This window comes from Serpula lacrymans, assembly GCF_000218685.1.
Source record: "Serpula lacrymans var. lacrymans S7.9 unplaced genomic scaffold SERLAscaffold_2, whole genome shotgun sequence".
In the NCBI taxonomy this organism is placed as follows: domain Eukaryota; kingdom Fungi; phylum Basidiomycota; class Agaricomycetes; order Boletales; family Serpulaceae; genus Serpula; species Serpula lacrymans.
The window spans coordinates 2,703,766-2,717,376 of record NW_006763291.1 but is presented as its reverse complement, the minus strand read 5'-3'; the positions used below and the strand labels follow the sequence as shown (position 1 = coordinate 2,717,376).

Sequence of the window (13,611 nt, the reverse complement as noted above, 5' to 3'; positions counted from 1 at the left end):
TGTTATCTATCACAAAGTATATATTTATAATATTTGAAGTATCCCAGCCAGGTGGCTGAAATTATGCTGTTTGTGTACGAATCATACCTCTCCCGGCTTGGCTGGAACCCTAGTCTGCATCCAAAGTGAGGACAAAAACCGTAGTACAGGAATCTCCCTAAGCTAAAGTCACGTGCGGGGACATGTCGCATCCATATTGCCGTGTCTGCCGATCCAACTCAATGTCAGTTGTCGCTCAGTCCTGTAAATGTGGCCAATCTACCTTTTTATTTTCGTCTTATGAAGGCCATACACTTAATTGACACATTCTCAATACCCGGATGCCCCATGATACATAACCACGAACTAGAAGCCTTATTGATGGCAGGGATGTGCTGTTTTGTGACTGCTACAGGAACAGGTAAACCAACACTTTCATTTGACTCATGCATGTTATACAGGCTCTCTCTGAAGATTTGACACTACACTTGAAGGCCAATCATATATTGGGTGAAGTGCTACAGTTCAAAGTCTGGTGCTGGTTGTGAGTTGTTGGAATACTAGCTTGGTTGGAAATGAAGTGGAGAGAAATGTGTTGGAAGAGGGACTAAGATTAAAGTAAAGGTTAATAAAACTAAGTGAAACTCAGCCGCTGCCCGAGAGGCTATAGAAATGACTTTATTATTTACCTAAGTGAAACTACAATAGATGTTGATTTAAGGTGATCTCTAATAAATGTAATGTAACATACCTCAGCCGCTGCCCGAGAGGCTATAGAAACGACTGAGGTATTCCTATACTAAACCCCCTACTACTTATAGTCGGAGGTGCTACTCGCTACAGTATAATGACTCCTAGGAGTACAATTGTGCTCCTAGGAGAACAATGGTTACTCCATGGAGTGGTGGCTATGCTCCATGGAGAACAATGGCTGCTTCGGCAGAGACCGGGTTTATCCGGTTTTGTCACAACATTAACAAACTTGTGGTAGTGCTGCCGCTCCAAGTGACAATACCATTTTGGAAGGCATGCCGTGGATGCCACATTTGTTTGGCTGCTTGATGGGAAGAGATTCCCGTACGACGGTTACTTGGGCGCGTTTGGAAGCAGACCATTGATAGGAGGAATGACTGTCTTCCTCCTAAATGGTATGCCTAGGGGAGACTACTGGAACCCTTTCATGCCCGTGGTGTATATTGATATATTGTAGTCCTTTACACGTGGTCTCCTTACTGACAGAACAGATTATTCATGTTATGTCGATGTCGTTTCTCCTCTGTTTCCTGGTCCAGCTCCGAGTCCGGTAGAATGCCTCCGAGTCATTCTCCGGCGACCTTGATACGATATTTCTACTTTCAAGTCCCATGATAACTTGACTATGCTAGCATAAATCTCTTGTGTTTGTACACACAGTTCTCACTAAGTTAATTCTCAAGTTCTTGGATTGGCGAGCAACAATTGTATGGGTGCTGCAGCTTCAGCGATCGATGGGAGTATCAATTTTTGTTCTTCCTTACGTTTTGAAACACTGGAACTGGTCACACATCAACAGCATTACACTTCGACACTGACCCGGACCCATAAGAGCCTACAATGCGGTGTCAAGGTCCTTGTGAGGCATTTATACGACAGCCACGGTCGAATGGCAGGGGCGGAAAAACATTATTCCGAGTCCAAACATCACATGCCCTACCTTGAATTATACATCTCTGTATCGATAATGCTGGGCTCGTTTGGAAGTTTCTATGATTCCCTTCTGATGGGCGGGGCAGGCTGGATGGTAAGCAGCGATAATGACGGCAAGTCAATATCTGTAGTCGCACATTTATCTCTTTCCCTCTTTTTATTTTACATTCCATCGCACAATCTACAGCAACCATAACATGAAGTTCTAACATCAAATTTTGTCCCCTCTTGCCCTAGGGACACGATGCTAGTCACGATGACATATGGGCAACTTTCATGCTGTCAAAGGTTGATCAATTGGGTTAGTCTGCCTATTTCTTGTATGTTTAATCCTCACCGCTATCCTTTTGATGGCAGTGCCAGTGCACCGGTGCTGATGAGCTAGTGCTTTGCCTCACCATACCGTGACCGGCAATCCGACATGTTAAAATGGCATCCGTCCTTGATCCATCCCCCCTCGACCTTCCTCAATGGCGCCCACTAATCTTTCTTCTCCTGTAAATACTCAAGGGAAAAAGACAGGACTTTTTATAGCGATACGCTATAAACGACATCGTTTATCGGGCTACGAGTCTCTCAAATATCCCCATGATGATGCAAGACTATTGAGAAATTTCTGCGTTCGTGAGTATTATACCCCCTCCCATATATTCGTCACTTATCATATCTATTCTAGAAAATTATGGGTATGCGGCAGACGACATTACTTTGATGCTTGATGATGGGGATAAAAGTCATCGTCATCTATGGCCAACACACAAGAATATGGTATGTCTTTGGTATGAATATACATTTGTTTTTTTGCAGACGTACATTTCACCTTACAGTTGGCGCAAACCAAACTATTTGTCAAAGGTGCAAAAGCTGGTGATCACTTCTTTTTTTATTGTGAGTACATTGTTATTGAGCATCTTCGTTCTTCGTGGGACGAAGTCCGGTATTGCTAACTATTTCATGCGCTTACAGTCTCTGGACATGCCCGCCAAAGGACAAATTATAACCATACCGAGGAAGATGGTAAAGATGAAGGTATAGCACCTCGTTCTTTCAGTTTTTCCATCAAAACGAACACTTTGCAGTGATTATAGGATGTAACGGCGGAGAAATAATCGACAATGTAATCTCTATTCCACCTGACACGGTCCCATCTAACACAAGGCTCCTCAGGAACTCAAGGAGTGTCTTGTCAAAAATCTACCGAAGGGTAGCCAGCTGTTTGTGAGCATTGGGTGAAACTTGGATTTTTTATTTTCTACTCACGTGTCATCCAGGCGCTATGGGATTCGTGTCATTCTGAGACCATATTGGGCGAGTCATTTCCTAGCCCACAACACCGCGGCTCTTACCATCTACGTAGATCTGGAACACTGTCGCTGCAATGCCGGTTATCCCCCCGCATCCAGCCCTACGCGTCGTAGCACGGGCTCGTCGTTCACTACTTGGACGCCATTCCTTGATCCCGACTTCAATATCAATATCCAAAGGTGTTTATCGCCAGAGTCGTGGTTTCCCTGCGCAGGCAATTGCAAGATGCCAGCTCAGAGGGAAAATGCACACGTAGTATGTATCACAACTTGTGATGCATTGATTATGCTTATGACTGCGAAGATTTCATTATCAGCGTGTAAAGACAATCAAGGGGCGTATGATGACTGTGTCAAGGGTCAAACCATGACTCGGGTAGGGAAATGTCCTACATTGGATCGATCATTTACTCATCGAGCTCTTGCAGATATTCTTAGATATTCTTGGTGAGTTCCCGTAGCAATTATGACAAGCGTGAATGATTAATCCTGTGCAGAGGAAGATCTTCACCCATCTTTGATGGATTTGATAACACGTCTCAGGTAGCTCTATATGCCAGGGTATTCCTTACAAACTTCTAAATCCTGATGTCTGATTTTCCTAGGGAGCGCATAGGCGATTTATGCCGTCGTCGCCTCAAAGAGTCGCCCATGGAAGTGAAACCCAAGAAACGTCGGAATGCAGTCATCTACGACCCCAAGGACATCGACTCCGACGCCTTATCGAGTCAAATAACACTTTCAATGGTGAATAAAGGGGAAAAGCAGACAGATTCGAAAGATGCGAGCATGTATCAAGAGCCTCAAGTGAGTTGAGACAGCTTTTTTCTCACCACGACTAACACTCACGACTAACCTTACTATATGTCTCGCTTTCAAAACCCAGTACTCAAGTCATTACAGATTGGTATGTATTCGCGTGTTGTTCATTCTCAACAATTCTCATGCGTTTTCGCAGAACCTTGATGAAGCATTTGATCCTTAAAGCATTGTACCCGGCGCCCAGTGCATTTGTTCTCTACATCCACATAATACCATTGCCATGACATTATACCCGTAACAAATAGTATGCTTCCCAGTTCCACGACACCTTCAAATTCTCATACGATTTTTTAATAGTGTGCTCGAGTACATTTATGACATAATGTATATACCCTACTATGACAGTATTCAGGCTGGCAACTCAGTAACCTTTACCCAGACTTTCCATTCTTTTCCTGTTACTCTACGCACAGACCTTGCTGGTGTCGTTCAATGTTCAATGAATGCGTGGTTAGCTTCAACCTTCATGTCGGCACTAAGTTCGTCTTACGCGTGGGTAAAGATGTCGTACAGTCCAGCGGCACTGGCAACGGCGAAGTCATCGTCGCGACTTCGGTCAGTCGATCACAACATCCCTAATTTTAGGCCCTGCGTCTTAAATTATCTATGATAGTCCCCGTAGAGTTTATAATAGCTGTCATAGAGCTGAGCCTTTTAACTTCCACTATCACGAAGATTCACTCCCCCAAAGCCCCCTTCGGTCTTTACCACCTCACCTTCCTTCAAAAACTCGTTGATCGTGATGATTTTTGCTCTCCCATTGCTATTTGGTTTCGGCGTTTCCTCTACGTCAGGATTTTCTCTACTTTCCAACCTGAGCATTTTGTCAAGTTGTAACTTGTCGCATGCAGTCTTGCAAGTCCCCGCGAACCAGACGCAATTGGTTGCCCCTACTTTTGCCCCGAACTTCATCGGGATGGGTGTTGGTGTCCAGAATTACAGCTGCAATGCCACTTCTTCCACATATGAGTGAGTGATATAGCCAAAGATCCAATTTGTTATCTAACCTTACCTCTGCATGTGAACAGGTTAGTTGGCGCCGTTGCAGAATTGTTCGACGTTTCGTGCCTGTACGGCACTCCAGCCTTCGAGTCGACCCCCGCACAGACCTATACGGCCTGGAATGCTTCGTCTGCGATCACATCGCAAGAAATTATAGGAACATTGTCCCTACTTGAAGCTCCGGTGGTCCTTGGCCAGCATTACTACGTTGCAAACCCTGTCGGTAGTGGACTTTCGCCCAAGTGGGATTTCACCTCATCCGGATACACAACAGGCAATTCGAATGCATATATGATTGGTGTCAAAAAAGGAGACATCCCGAGTCCAGACACCGAGGTGAACATTGATAGTCTGGAGGTGGCTAATGTAAAAGGGGGATTGGCGACGACGGTATTCCGTGTTAACAACAATGGTGGGCAGCCTCCCGCAACTTGTACGCCTGGGACTGCACCGATCGCTGTCAAATATGTCTCGCAATATTGTAAGATTTTCATCGTGAATCTTATACTTTTCTTACTGAAAGATCTTAAAACCAATAGGGTTCTTTGGTGGTTCTGTCACACCTGAAAGCTTGCCGATATAAGCTGGTGTCTGATGCCTTTTATTGATTCAAGCTACGTTTGGCTTTCGGGACTTTGAGGGTGTTATGTATAACGTTGTGTAGCATCCATGGACTTCTGATTTAACTGTGTGGTGCATGTAATTCCTAATAATCTCATTGGAGTTACTATATTCAAACTGTCCTTGTCTGTATATGAATTGAGTGCAGTGGCATTGCGCGTCTGCGAGATCACACATACAAGTAGGTTCCCAGCTCCACCCTTACTAGCGTCACTGTTGGGCCAGGAGTGTAGTATTCAATATGGGACGTAAATCCAATGTGTGAAGTGAACATGGCACCTGTTGCTGGATAACCAAGTCATAGTTTATTGTCTACTACTCCTCAACCCTCCTGTGATATCCCCCAAGCCCAGATTTTTAACCCAGCTCCTTAACCATCCCACACCTTCGCCCTCGGTAGTGCGACGTGGATTTGATTTCCCACGTAATCGAGCCCCAGCTGCGCTGAAAAAAGGACGATAATAGTGCCCAACCACTCCCCTGAACGGTGACATCATTTAACATTGCAAACATGGTATATAACAAAACAACGCACCAAAGGATACCCTGAAGGAGAGGAAATATGACTTGGTCCCGCACAGTGATCCATGCGAGGGGTGCCCAGTCTATTCGTACGATGCTGTGGGATGAGTCGAGGAAGGGAGAGGCATGCGTCGCGGTCACGTATGCATCCGCGTTGCTCTCATCCGCCATTGCAAGTAGCAGTTCCAGGTCTCCTTTCTTCTTTTCATCATTCTTGATGTCCAGAGGACGTGGCTCAATGTGAATACATGGACCTATTCGCGTGAGGTATGTTTGTTCGAAGCGAAGGTCTGGGATAGGCAAACGTGCGCGGGGAGGTGGAGCGGGCACCTCATGGTGGTGTCTGCGGTTGTGGTGAGAGGGATAGTCTGGAAAATCGTACTCGTACTCATGTGAGTCATCGAACGACGGGTTGCTCATCGTCGTCGACAGTGGTGAGCACTCGGAAATTGGCGGGCCACTGGCGGGAATGCTGCCAAATTACCAAAATAAGCAATTATTAGTCTGCATTTTTCGTTCAATTTTGTGACGAATCTTGTTCAGTTCGCGCCAATGTTCTACCCACTCCTTGCTGCATTTCCTTTGCTTGTTGTTGTACTAGGATTGCTTGGCCCTGTCAGCTCACAAATCGACGCGTTTCTGCAGCCTAATGTTGATAATGCAGATTCCTCGCCCTCTTTGTCCCCTCGAATTCTCCTTTTGACAGCTCACCCAGACGACGAATGCTTTTTTTTTGCACCCACCGTACTCTCTCTACTTGCCAGTCATGATAGGGACGCGCGAACGCCAGAGGTCTTCTCACTTTGTTTGTCGACAGGTAATGCGGACGGTATGGGCGAACGGAGGCGAGGCGAACTCTCACGTAGCCTAGATGTACTTGGAATAGATCAGGAGAAAAGATGGGTCGTTGATCACCCGTAAGTTGTGTAAAGTATCGATTCGGTCTCCTGCTGACGAGGTAAAATCTAGAGAACTTCAGGACAATATAACTATGCAATGGAATGCCGAAGTAATCGCAGAAACCATAACACCTTACATACTCGAAAATCGTATAACCACTGTTCGTTCTACAGTTTCTATTATTGAAGGCGTACCCTCCAACGTGTTTTATTGTTCAACAGATTCTTACTTTCGATGGAAAGGGTATATCCTTGCACCCGAATCACTTCTCACTTCCATTTGGCGTGTCCCACCTAATCTCGTCGTGGTCATTTATGCCGGACTCTACCTTGCCACGTCCCCGTCTCTTTACGCTCATCACAGTCCCAGTACTCACGAAGTATTCTGGTATTATCTCCGCACTGCTCGCAAGACTTGATATTTTGCTGCAACAAAGCTTAACCTATCTCTTGGTGCCTTCAACGACCATATCCACCCCGGAACCACCAATTGCTTCGTCAATCTCCAAGACCCAGGCTCAGGCACTTGCTCCAACGATGCCAGTATTTATATCCGGTACTTCTGAGTTCTTTATCACCGCCCGCGCCATCAAGACGCACAATTCGCAACTTGTATGGTTCCGATACCTGTACATGATCTTTTCCAGATACATGTGGGTAAACGAATGGGTGGAGGTGCGTTCGTGAAGATAAGTATACTCGAATTATGTCTTGTTTGGTCGTCAGCGTGATTATATATCCCTGAACACGAAAACAGGCGTAGCGAACATTGATTATGTGTGCTTGTACACGTTTGTCTGTACTAGTTATCAAAAACACAATACTCCTGAGCAGGCACTTTGAGGTCCAGACCACATGTATCAAATTCTGGTTGAAACGGGGAATGTAGCTGCTAAAGGTCCTCATTGATACCTGAATTGGTCGAATTCGATGGTATGGAATATACTATAGTTTCACATTCATCAGTGTACTTCCTTAGTTTGCTGGTGGCTGGACGGGAACTTGAGCAAGGTGAGCAAATCAATTAACCTATTCTTTCGAGGCATGCCGCTCATGATCACGATTTCTCGCGGCTATAGGCTTTCGACGTGCCCTTGTAGGCCGAAGCATATGCGACTGTCAAACTCACTTTGTGAAATTCTCAGCCTCATCTGCATGTTGTTGATGCGGTTACGTTGGGGTCCTACGGCAACCTAGACCACTGAAGCTTCATTGCTCCAAGTTAATTTGGGATCCAATCTCAGAGTGCTCCAGCCTCCAAGGCAACATGCATCAACTGCGGGGAGTAGGAAAGTCCGGAACGCGATGCAGCAAGAATACTTTATTTGTACAAAGTACCCTGATTTATATGGGAACGGAGGTCACTTTCCGAAGTGTTGTATCATGATGGATACAGACCGTGTAAGTCTGTCAAAAATATGGTACATGTATCTTACTCGAAGCTGTTTGTAATATGTCAAAAGTGTATTCTGCTCAGAATAGTATCAGATGATTCTTATGCTATAGGTCCCGGAATGGTGAGACCTAGCCGCTGTGTTATTTTAAGCTCACTCTACTCTCATTCCGACGTCATAGGTTCACTCCTGTCTCAGAGTATATAACATGGCTTGTATTCACCGTTTTCCCCTCACCCCAATCCCTCACAAATACACTTCACATATCAATGGCTCTCTCAAAGGTCTGTTTCTTCATTTATCCTCGCCATAATGTTCTGATCCCACCTCTATTCTTCTTCAGCATGTCAATCCCGACAGACTCATTCAGGAATCAAGAGTTCGCATTGCAGCCAATAAAATTTTATATCGCGCTAATATCATTGCAGGACAAAAAAAATCATCACCATAGTCTTACGAAAAGTGACCCAAACAAAGTGACCCATCCGTATGGTGCCCGCTACGGAACGGCCTCCATTCCAAAGTTCCACATTCCTTCCAAAGGCACAGATGCCCAATCCGCGTACCAGCTCATTCATGACGAGCTCAGTCTCGATGGATCTCCCAGTCTCAAGTGAGTATACGCGTTTATGACGTGTGCTATCGTCTGACCCATGACATCAGCCTTGCGTCCTTCGTTCACACATGGATGCCTGATCCTGCTAACAAACTCATGATGGAAAATATGTCCAAAAATTTGATTGACCAGGACGAATATCCCATGACCCGTCAGTAGCCTTTTTTCTTCGAAATGTCCAGCCACATTTGATCACAACGTAACAATCTTCCAGAACTCATTCACACTCGCTGTAAGTTGCGTCTTTTCAAGTGTTAACGCTCGCACTAAGCTACATCTCACAGGCATTAACATTCTCGCTGATCTGTGGCATGCGCCACATAGCCATGAGGCCGTAGGGACTGCCACAACAGGCTCCTCTGAAGCAATACAACTCGGAGGTCTCGCCATGAAGCGTATCTGGCAAGAGAAACGAAAAGCTGCTGGAAAGTCTATCCATGAACCCGGCCCAAACATTGTCATGGGGGCTAATGCTCAGGTCGCCCTTGAGAAATTTGCTCGCTATTTCGAGGTAGAGTGTCGCCTGGTCCCTGTGAGCGTCGAGAGCAAGTACAGGCTCGACCCTAAAAAAGCAATGGAATATGTCGATGAGAACACAATTGGTGTCTACGTTATCCTCGGGAGCACGTACACTGGTCATTACGAACCTGTTAAGGAGATGTCCGACCTTTTGGATGAATACGAGAAACAATCGGGTATTAATGTACCCATTCACGGTATGTATTATTGAAAGCGGTTTGACAAGGCGATCACTAAATTGTGCCTTTAGTTGATGGTGCTTCAGGCGCATTTGTCGCACCATTTGCGTCACCCAAGCTGCTTTGGGACTTTAAGCTTCCTCGTGTCATATCTATCAACACATCGGGACATAAATTCGGTCTTGCGTATGTTGGTGTCGGATTTGTAATATGGCGGTCAAAACAATACCTGCCTAAAGACCTCATCTTCGAGCTGCATTACCTTGGGTCTGTGGAATATTCTTTTTCACTGAACTTCTCCAGGCCCGCCGCACCGATCATTGCGCAGTACTTCAATTTCTTGCACCTAGGATTCGAAGGCTACCGTGCAGTAGCGTTGGACGACCTTAAGAATGCCCGTGTATTGAGTCGTGCCCTGGAAAGGACCGGGTGGTACACGGTCTTGAGTGACATTCACAGAGTGAAAGACGCGGGTTTGCTGGCGAAGGGAGCGAAGCAAGCTATAGGATTTGACGAGGAGAACGCGGAGGTAAATAATTCATTCATGGGATCTGGACTGTGCTGACATTCTATCGGTACAACACTAGAACTATGAGGATGGGCTGCCAGTCGTCTCGTTCCGCTTCTCGGACGATTTCCAAGCTAAGTATGCTGACATACAGCAAAAGTGGATCCAGACGCTCTTACGTTCTAAAGGATGGTAAGTGAAATATTATATGATTGATGCTGGGACAAATATTAAAAATGCCTAACAGGATTGTCCCAAATTATGAGCTTGCACCCGACCTTGAACATGTACAGATCTTGCGTGTGGTAGTTAGAGAGAATATGTCCGAGGCTGTACGTCTTCACATCAGTTTGATTCCATGATGATTCGTGCTAAGTTTTTGGTGTAATCAGCTTGTTGATCGGCTCGTGGCAGACATCGTAAGTTTAATATACTTTGAGAGCTCTGTATGCTATCACTCACTGTATTCATTTGCTAGGTTGAAATTACTGAAGATCTAACCAAACGTGCATCGTCCACGCATGCTCTTGACTTACTTGGGTCACACAGTCAAAGCACATCTGCGAAATCTCATGAAGGAAAAATGGAAGAAGGTTCTGCGTCAGAGTATTCTGGTACCTACGCCAAAACCTGTTAGATCATGTGTCGCTGCGATAAAACAGTGGGAATTTGGAGACGAACTGATTCAGTAAAAAGAGCATATAATGTATCATCAGCAGCTATGTAGGAATTTACGCGTGTACGATATGTTGGGAATCTCAATCCAAATCTATTGAAAACGTCAAGTTTAGTGGTACGCACATTTTAGTCTCCTATGAGCAGACCATCGATGGAGACGTTCCAGTCCGAGTCCAAGTCTGCTTATAATATACGTCAAGAGCACGTGACCTACTACCAAAAAACCACCTGCAGAATCGTAATTGTAATTGCGACTTCGGTGCTACAGTTCTGCGACTCGCTTTCCAAAACATATTTTCTTCTCAGCGTAGCCCTAACAAATTGATAAGTGGCACACACCAGCCATGGCAGGGCCTAATCTAGAAGTCTTCAAGTTTGGACTGTACCTCTTTGTCCCCATCGTTGCGCTACTACATTTCGGTGATCCCAAATGGTATCACAATCATGTCCTTCCAGTGAGTGTCTGTGAAAATAAATGTAATTTTAGATGTTTTTAACTCGTGCTGGGCTTCGTAATGAAAGTATAAGGATCATCTCTTTCCGCCTATGGAGCGAACAAATGCCGTGAGTACCTTCACTTTCCTTGTTCCACCATCCAATATGATACACGGGAACTGATGTAATAACTCTTTAACCACTGTCCATTTGTGCAGCGCATCCCTACGGACCAGATTGCAGTACGAGAGGAGCTTGCACGAATAAAAGCGGAAAAGCTTGCGCGTCGTGTGGAACGTGAGAGACTGCAGAGTATTCAGGATCAAGATGCCGCTCCCCAGGCCCAGGGACAGAGTACAGGTTGGTTCAAATCGTGGTGGTGAATTGTTAGTTGTGAGTACTCGTATTTAATGCCTCAACCGACTGGTAACAACTGGTCCATCTACATAGAAATGTATTAATCGCAGTATCTACCAAGTTATTTTTTTTACTCACCATGCACTCGCTCGATATCGTGCAATCATACACTATTCACTCATTACATAATGTGTGCATTCCATCTCGAAGCCCGTCTGGGAACCTTACGCCAATCTCGTTCGTTGAAGATATATATATAGGTAAGTACATGCATATACATCATCAGAATGCGCATCTAATTTCCTTGTGTGTATTTGTATTTTTATTGGTATCAAATTCTACTAAGTAAAACTTCCTACTTTTTCACGCGTATTCTCTCGCCGTTACAAGCTACTTCCCACTCTCTATCGGCCTCTATCGCAGCCTCAAGTGTACGGTATTCTGTCATTTCGTCGAGGGATACTTTGATACCGCCGCAGACAATAAAGACGACAGTCTTCTCCCTCTTCGCCTTATTCAACTCAGATGATGATGCTCCAGAAACAGTCGTGGGGGCATCAGTCACAAGATGGGAGAACAAGTCGCAATTATATGCGGCGGTGAGCGTCGTCGAGCACGCCAGCTCTACGAGAAACTTGTGGTCCTCTAATGTCAGAATGGTCAGTCATAAAATGTTTGGAAAAATAGTGAACCTTTAGTGATGCATACCTGCAAAAGTTCTTGCAGCCCACATGCTCATTTCATCGGGAACACATACACATTTTACTCCGCCAGGTCTTTCTATGGCCAACTTGACTACTCCTGCTGAAGGTGATGTTGCTGCCAAGGAAGATGCACGGGACGTAAGTTCACGCAAATGAGTGATGGTGACGTCGTGTTCTGGGTCAAGAACCACGTCGTAAGGTGCATTCTCTGCTACTGCGACTATATCAACTGGGTCTGTGGATGCTGAAGTGGAGTTCCAAGTGTTTAATGAGACAGAGTGGTAGAAGCAGTTGGCCCCATGTGTTCCCAACGCTACAACTGGGACTGTCATGCGATATTTAGCTTCCTCCTCTGGTCTCTTCGCTTCTAGTCAGTAAACTCACCATCTTCCCAACCAGTCTGTTTGCAGCCCTGGATGACACCTCCCAAAAGGCCACCGCCACCCACACTACAAAAGATCGCGTCTGGTTTCTTTGCGAGCTGCGTTTTTATCTCTGTGATCATGGAGCTATGCCCTTCCCACACCAGTGGATCATCGTATGCGGGGACCAACACGCTGCAGGGTGGAGGAAATCTCAAAAACTAATATGCACAGCAAAACTCGAAACTACACTTACGCGGAGGAGTCTTTTTTCATGTCTTCAAGCAACTTTTGCAAAGCTTCGGAGTAGCGTTTCCCTGCGGCGATGACGTTCGCGCCATGCATTTTTAAAATGTCGTGTATTTCTCGTCCGACGCCTTCCGGGAGGTAAATGGTGCAACGTACTCCGAGGGCATGTGCTGCAAGGGCTACAGCTACACCTGCATTACCCCCCGAAGCCGCTAAGAGATGTACGGATGGTCCATGTTGTGCCTTTGCGTGCTGAGCAAAGTGGGATAGGCCCCTAAATTTGAAAGACTGGGAGGGTTGCAAGTTCTAGTTGTTTGATTTATAAGAGTCCGTTGATAAGGCTCAGGAGTGCGGTGGACTCACCTCAAGTTTGAGGTATGCTGAACATCCAAGTTTGCTTGAAATGTGGCTGGAGTAAATCAAGGGCGTTTCAAGCCAAAGTTTTTCGGGAAATACATTTGCAGACATCCTACTCCATAGCACAAGGGATTCGAAGACAGATGTATCAAGTTTCAACAAAGTATTAGATTATCATTGGGTGGGTCGGTTTCAGAGAAATCGTGGGTGACTCACTGGTAACACAATGTAGCTGAGGTCTCGTATATTCACCACAAGGCCCATAAAGCTTTCCAGCGACTTGTTATAGTGTCTATGTCTTGAAACCGCAAGCTGATTGCAGTGGGATTGTATCGATACTACAACTTTATGCTTTCGCGTTAATAAGCGATCGACGAGTCATTCGGCACACATTCGGCATCTAGTATTCAATTCCGCG

General features: G+C 45.5%; 8 protein-coding genes across 8 annotated transcripts; 6 read left to right on the top strand and 2 right to left on the bottom strand.

Moving 5' to 3' along the window:
* Positions 1-1,630: 1,630 nt before the first annotated feature.
* On the top strand, positions 1,631-2,142 carry SERLADRAFT_458084 (uncharacterized protein; the record flags this gene model as incomplete). Its single annotated transcript, XM_007313980.1, has 3 exons — positions 1,631-1,782; positions 1,903-1,966; positions 2,023-2,142. 3 exons carry the CDS (start codon positions 1,664-1,666, stop codon positions 2,071-2,073), a joined length of 234 nt encoding a protein of 77 aa, XP_007314042.1.
* Positions 2,143-2,182: 40 nt separating this feature from the next.
* SERLADRAFT_458082 (uncharacterized protein) lies at positions 2,183-4,249 on the top strand (the record flags this gene model as incomplete). The annotated part of the gene is made up of 14 exons (XM_007313979.1): positions 2,183-2,289; positions 2,342-2,433; positions 2,493-2,553; positions 2,633-2,694; positions 2,745-2,782; positions 2,833-2,883; positions 2,937-3,225; positions 3,287-3,345; positions 3,398-3,416; positions 3,467-3,512; positions 3,575-3,776; positions 3,856-3,876; positions 3,928-4,035; positions 4,089-4,249. Coding segments are annotated over 4 exons (396 nt in total).
* Positions 4,250-4,349: 100 nt separating this feature from the next.
* Positions 4,350-5,543, top strand: SERLADRAFT_458078 (uncharacterized protein; the record flags this gene model as incomplete). Its single annotated transcript, XM_007313978.1, has 3 exons — positions 4,350-4,760; positions 4,820-5,274; positions 5,333-5,543. The coding sequence occupies 3 exons, from the start codon at positions 4,534-4,536 to the stop codon at positions 5,374-5,376; spliced, it is 726 nt and encodes a 241-aa protein (XP_007314040.1).
* A 176-nt stretch (positions 5,544-5,719) lies between these two features.
* Positions 5,720-6,356, bottom strand: SERLADRAFT_365805 (uncharacterized protein; the record flags this gene model as incomplete). Its single annotated transcript, XM_007313977.1, has 2 exons — positions 5,720-5,894; positions 5,950-6,356. 2 exons carry the CDS (start codon positions 6,354-6,356, stop codon positions 5,720-5,722), a joined length of 582 nt encoding a protein of 193 aa, XP_007314039.1.
* A 107-nt stretch (positions 6,357-6,463) lies between these two features.
* On the top strand, positions 6,464-7,668 carry SERLADRAFT_458076 (uncharacterized protein; the record flags this gene model as incomplete). The annotated part of the gene is made up of 3 exons (XM_007313976.1): positions 6,464-6,853; positions 6,906-6,996; positions 7,058-7,668. 3 exons carry the CDS (start codon positions 6,489-6,491, stop codon positions 7,520-7,522), a joined length of 921 nt encoding a protein of 306 aa, XP_007314038.1.
* Positions 7,669-8,464: 796 nt separating this feature from the next.
* On the top strand, positions 8,465-10,849 carry SERLADRAFT_458070 (uncharacterized protein; the record flags this gene model as incomplete). The annotated part of the gene is made up of 11 exons (XM_007313975.1): positions 8,465-8,513; positions 8,573-8,608; positions 8,658-8,842; positions 8,893-8,996; positions 9,060-9,077; positions 9,130-9,561; positions 9,615-10,072; positions 10,137-10,243; positions 10,299-10,383; positions 10,444-10,470; positions 10,530-10,849. 11 exons carry the CDS (start codon positions 8,499-8,501, stop codon positions 10,686-10,688), a joined length of 1,626 nt encoding a protein of 541 aa, XP_007314037.1.
* A 130-nt stretch (positions 10,850-10,979) lies between these two features.
* Positions 10,980-11,704, top strand: SERLADRAFT_458066 (uncharacterized protein; the record flags this gene model as incomplete). The annotated part of the gene is made up of 4 exons (XM_007313974.1): positions 10,980-11,184; positions 11,252-11,293; positions 11,383-11,557; positions 11,615-11,704. The coding sequence occupies 3 exons, from the start codon at positions 11,074-11,076 to the stop codon at positions 11,545-11,547; spliced, it is 318 nt and encodes a 105-aa protein (XP_007314036.1).
* Positions 11,705-11,740: 36 nt separating this feature from the next.
* On the bottom strand, positions 11,741-13,527 carry SERLADRAFT_458063 (uncharacterized protein; the record flags this gene model as incomplete). The annotated part of the gene is made up of 6 exons (XM_007313973.1): positions 11,741-12,166; positions 12,230-12,550; positions 12,610-12,782; positions 12,844-13,142; positions 13,200-13,305; positions 13,410-13,527. 5 exons carry the CDS (start codon positions 13,302-13,304, stop codon positions 11,877-11,879), a joined length of 1,188 nt encoding a protein of 395 aa, XP_007314035.1.
* Between the last annotated feature and the right edge of the window lie 84 nt (positions 13,528-13,611).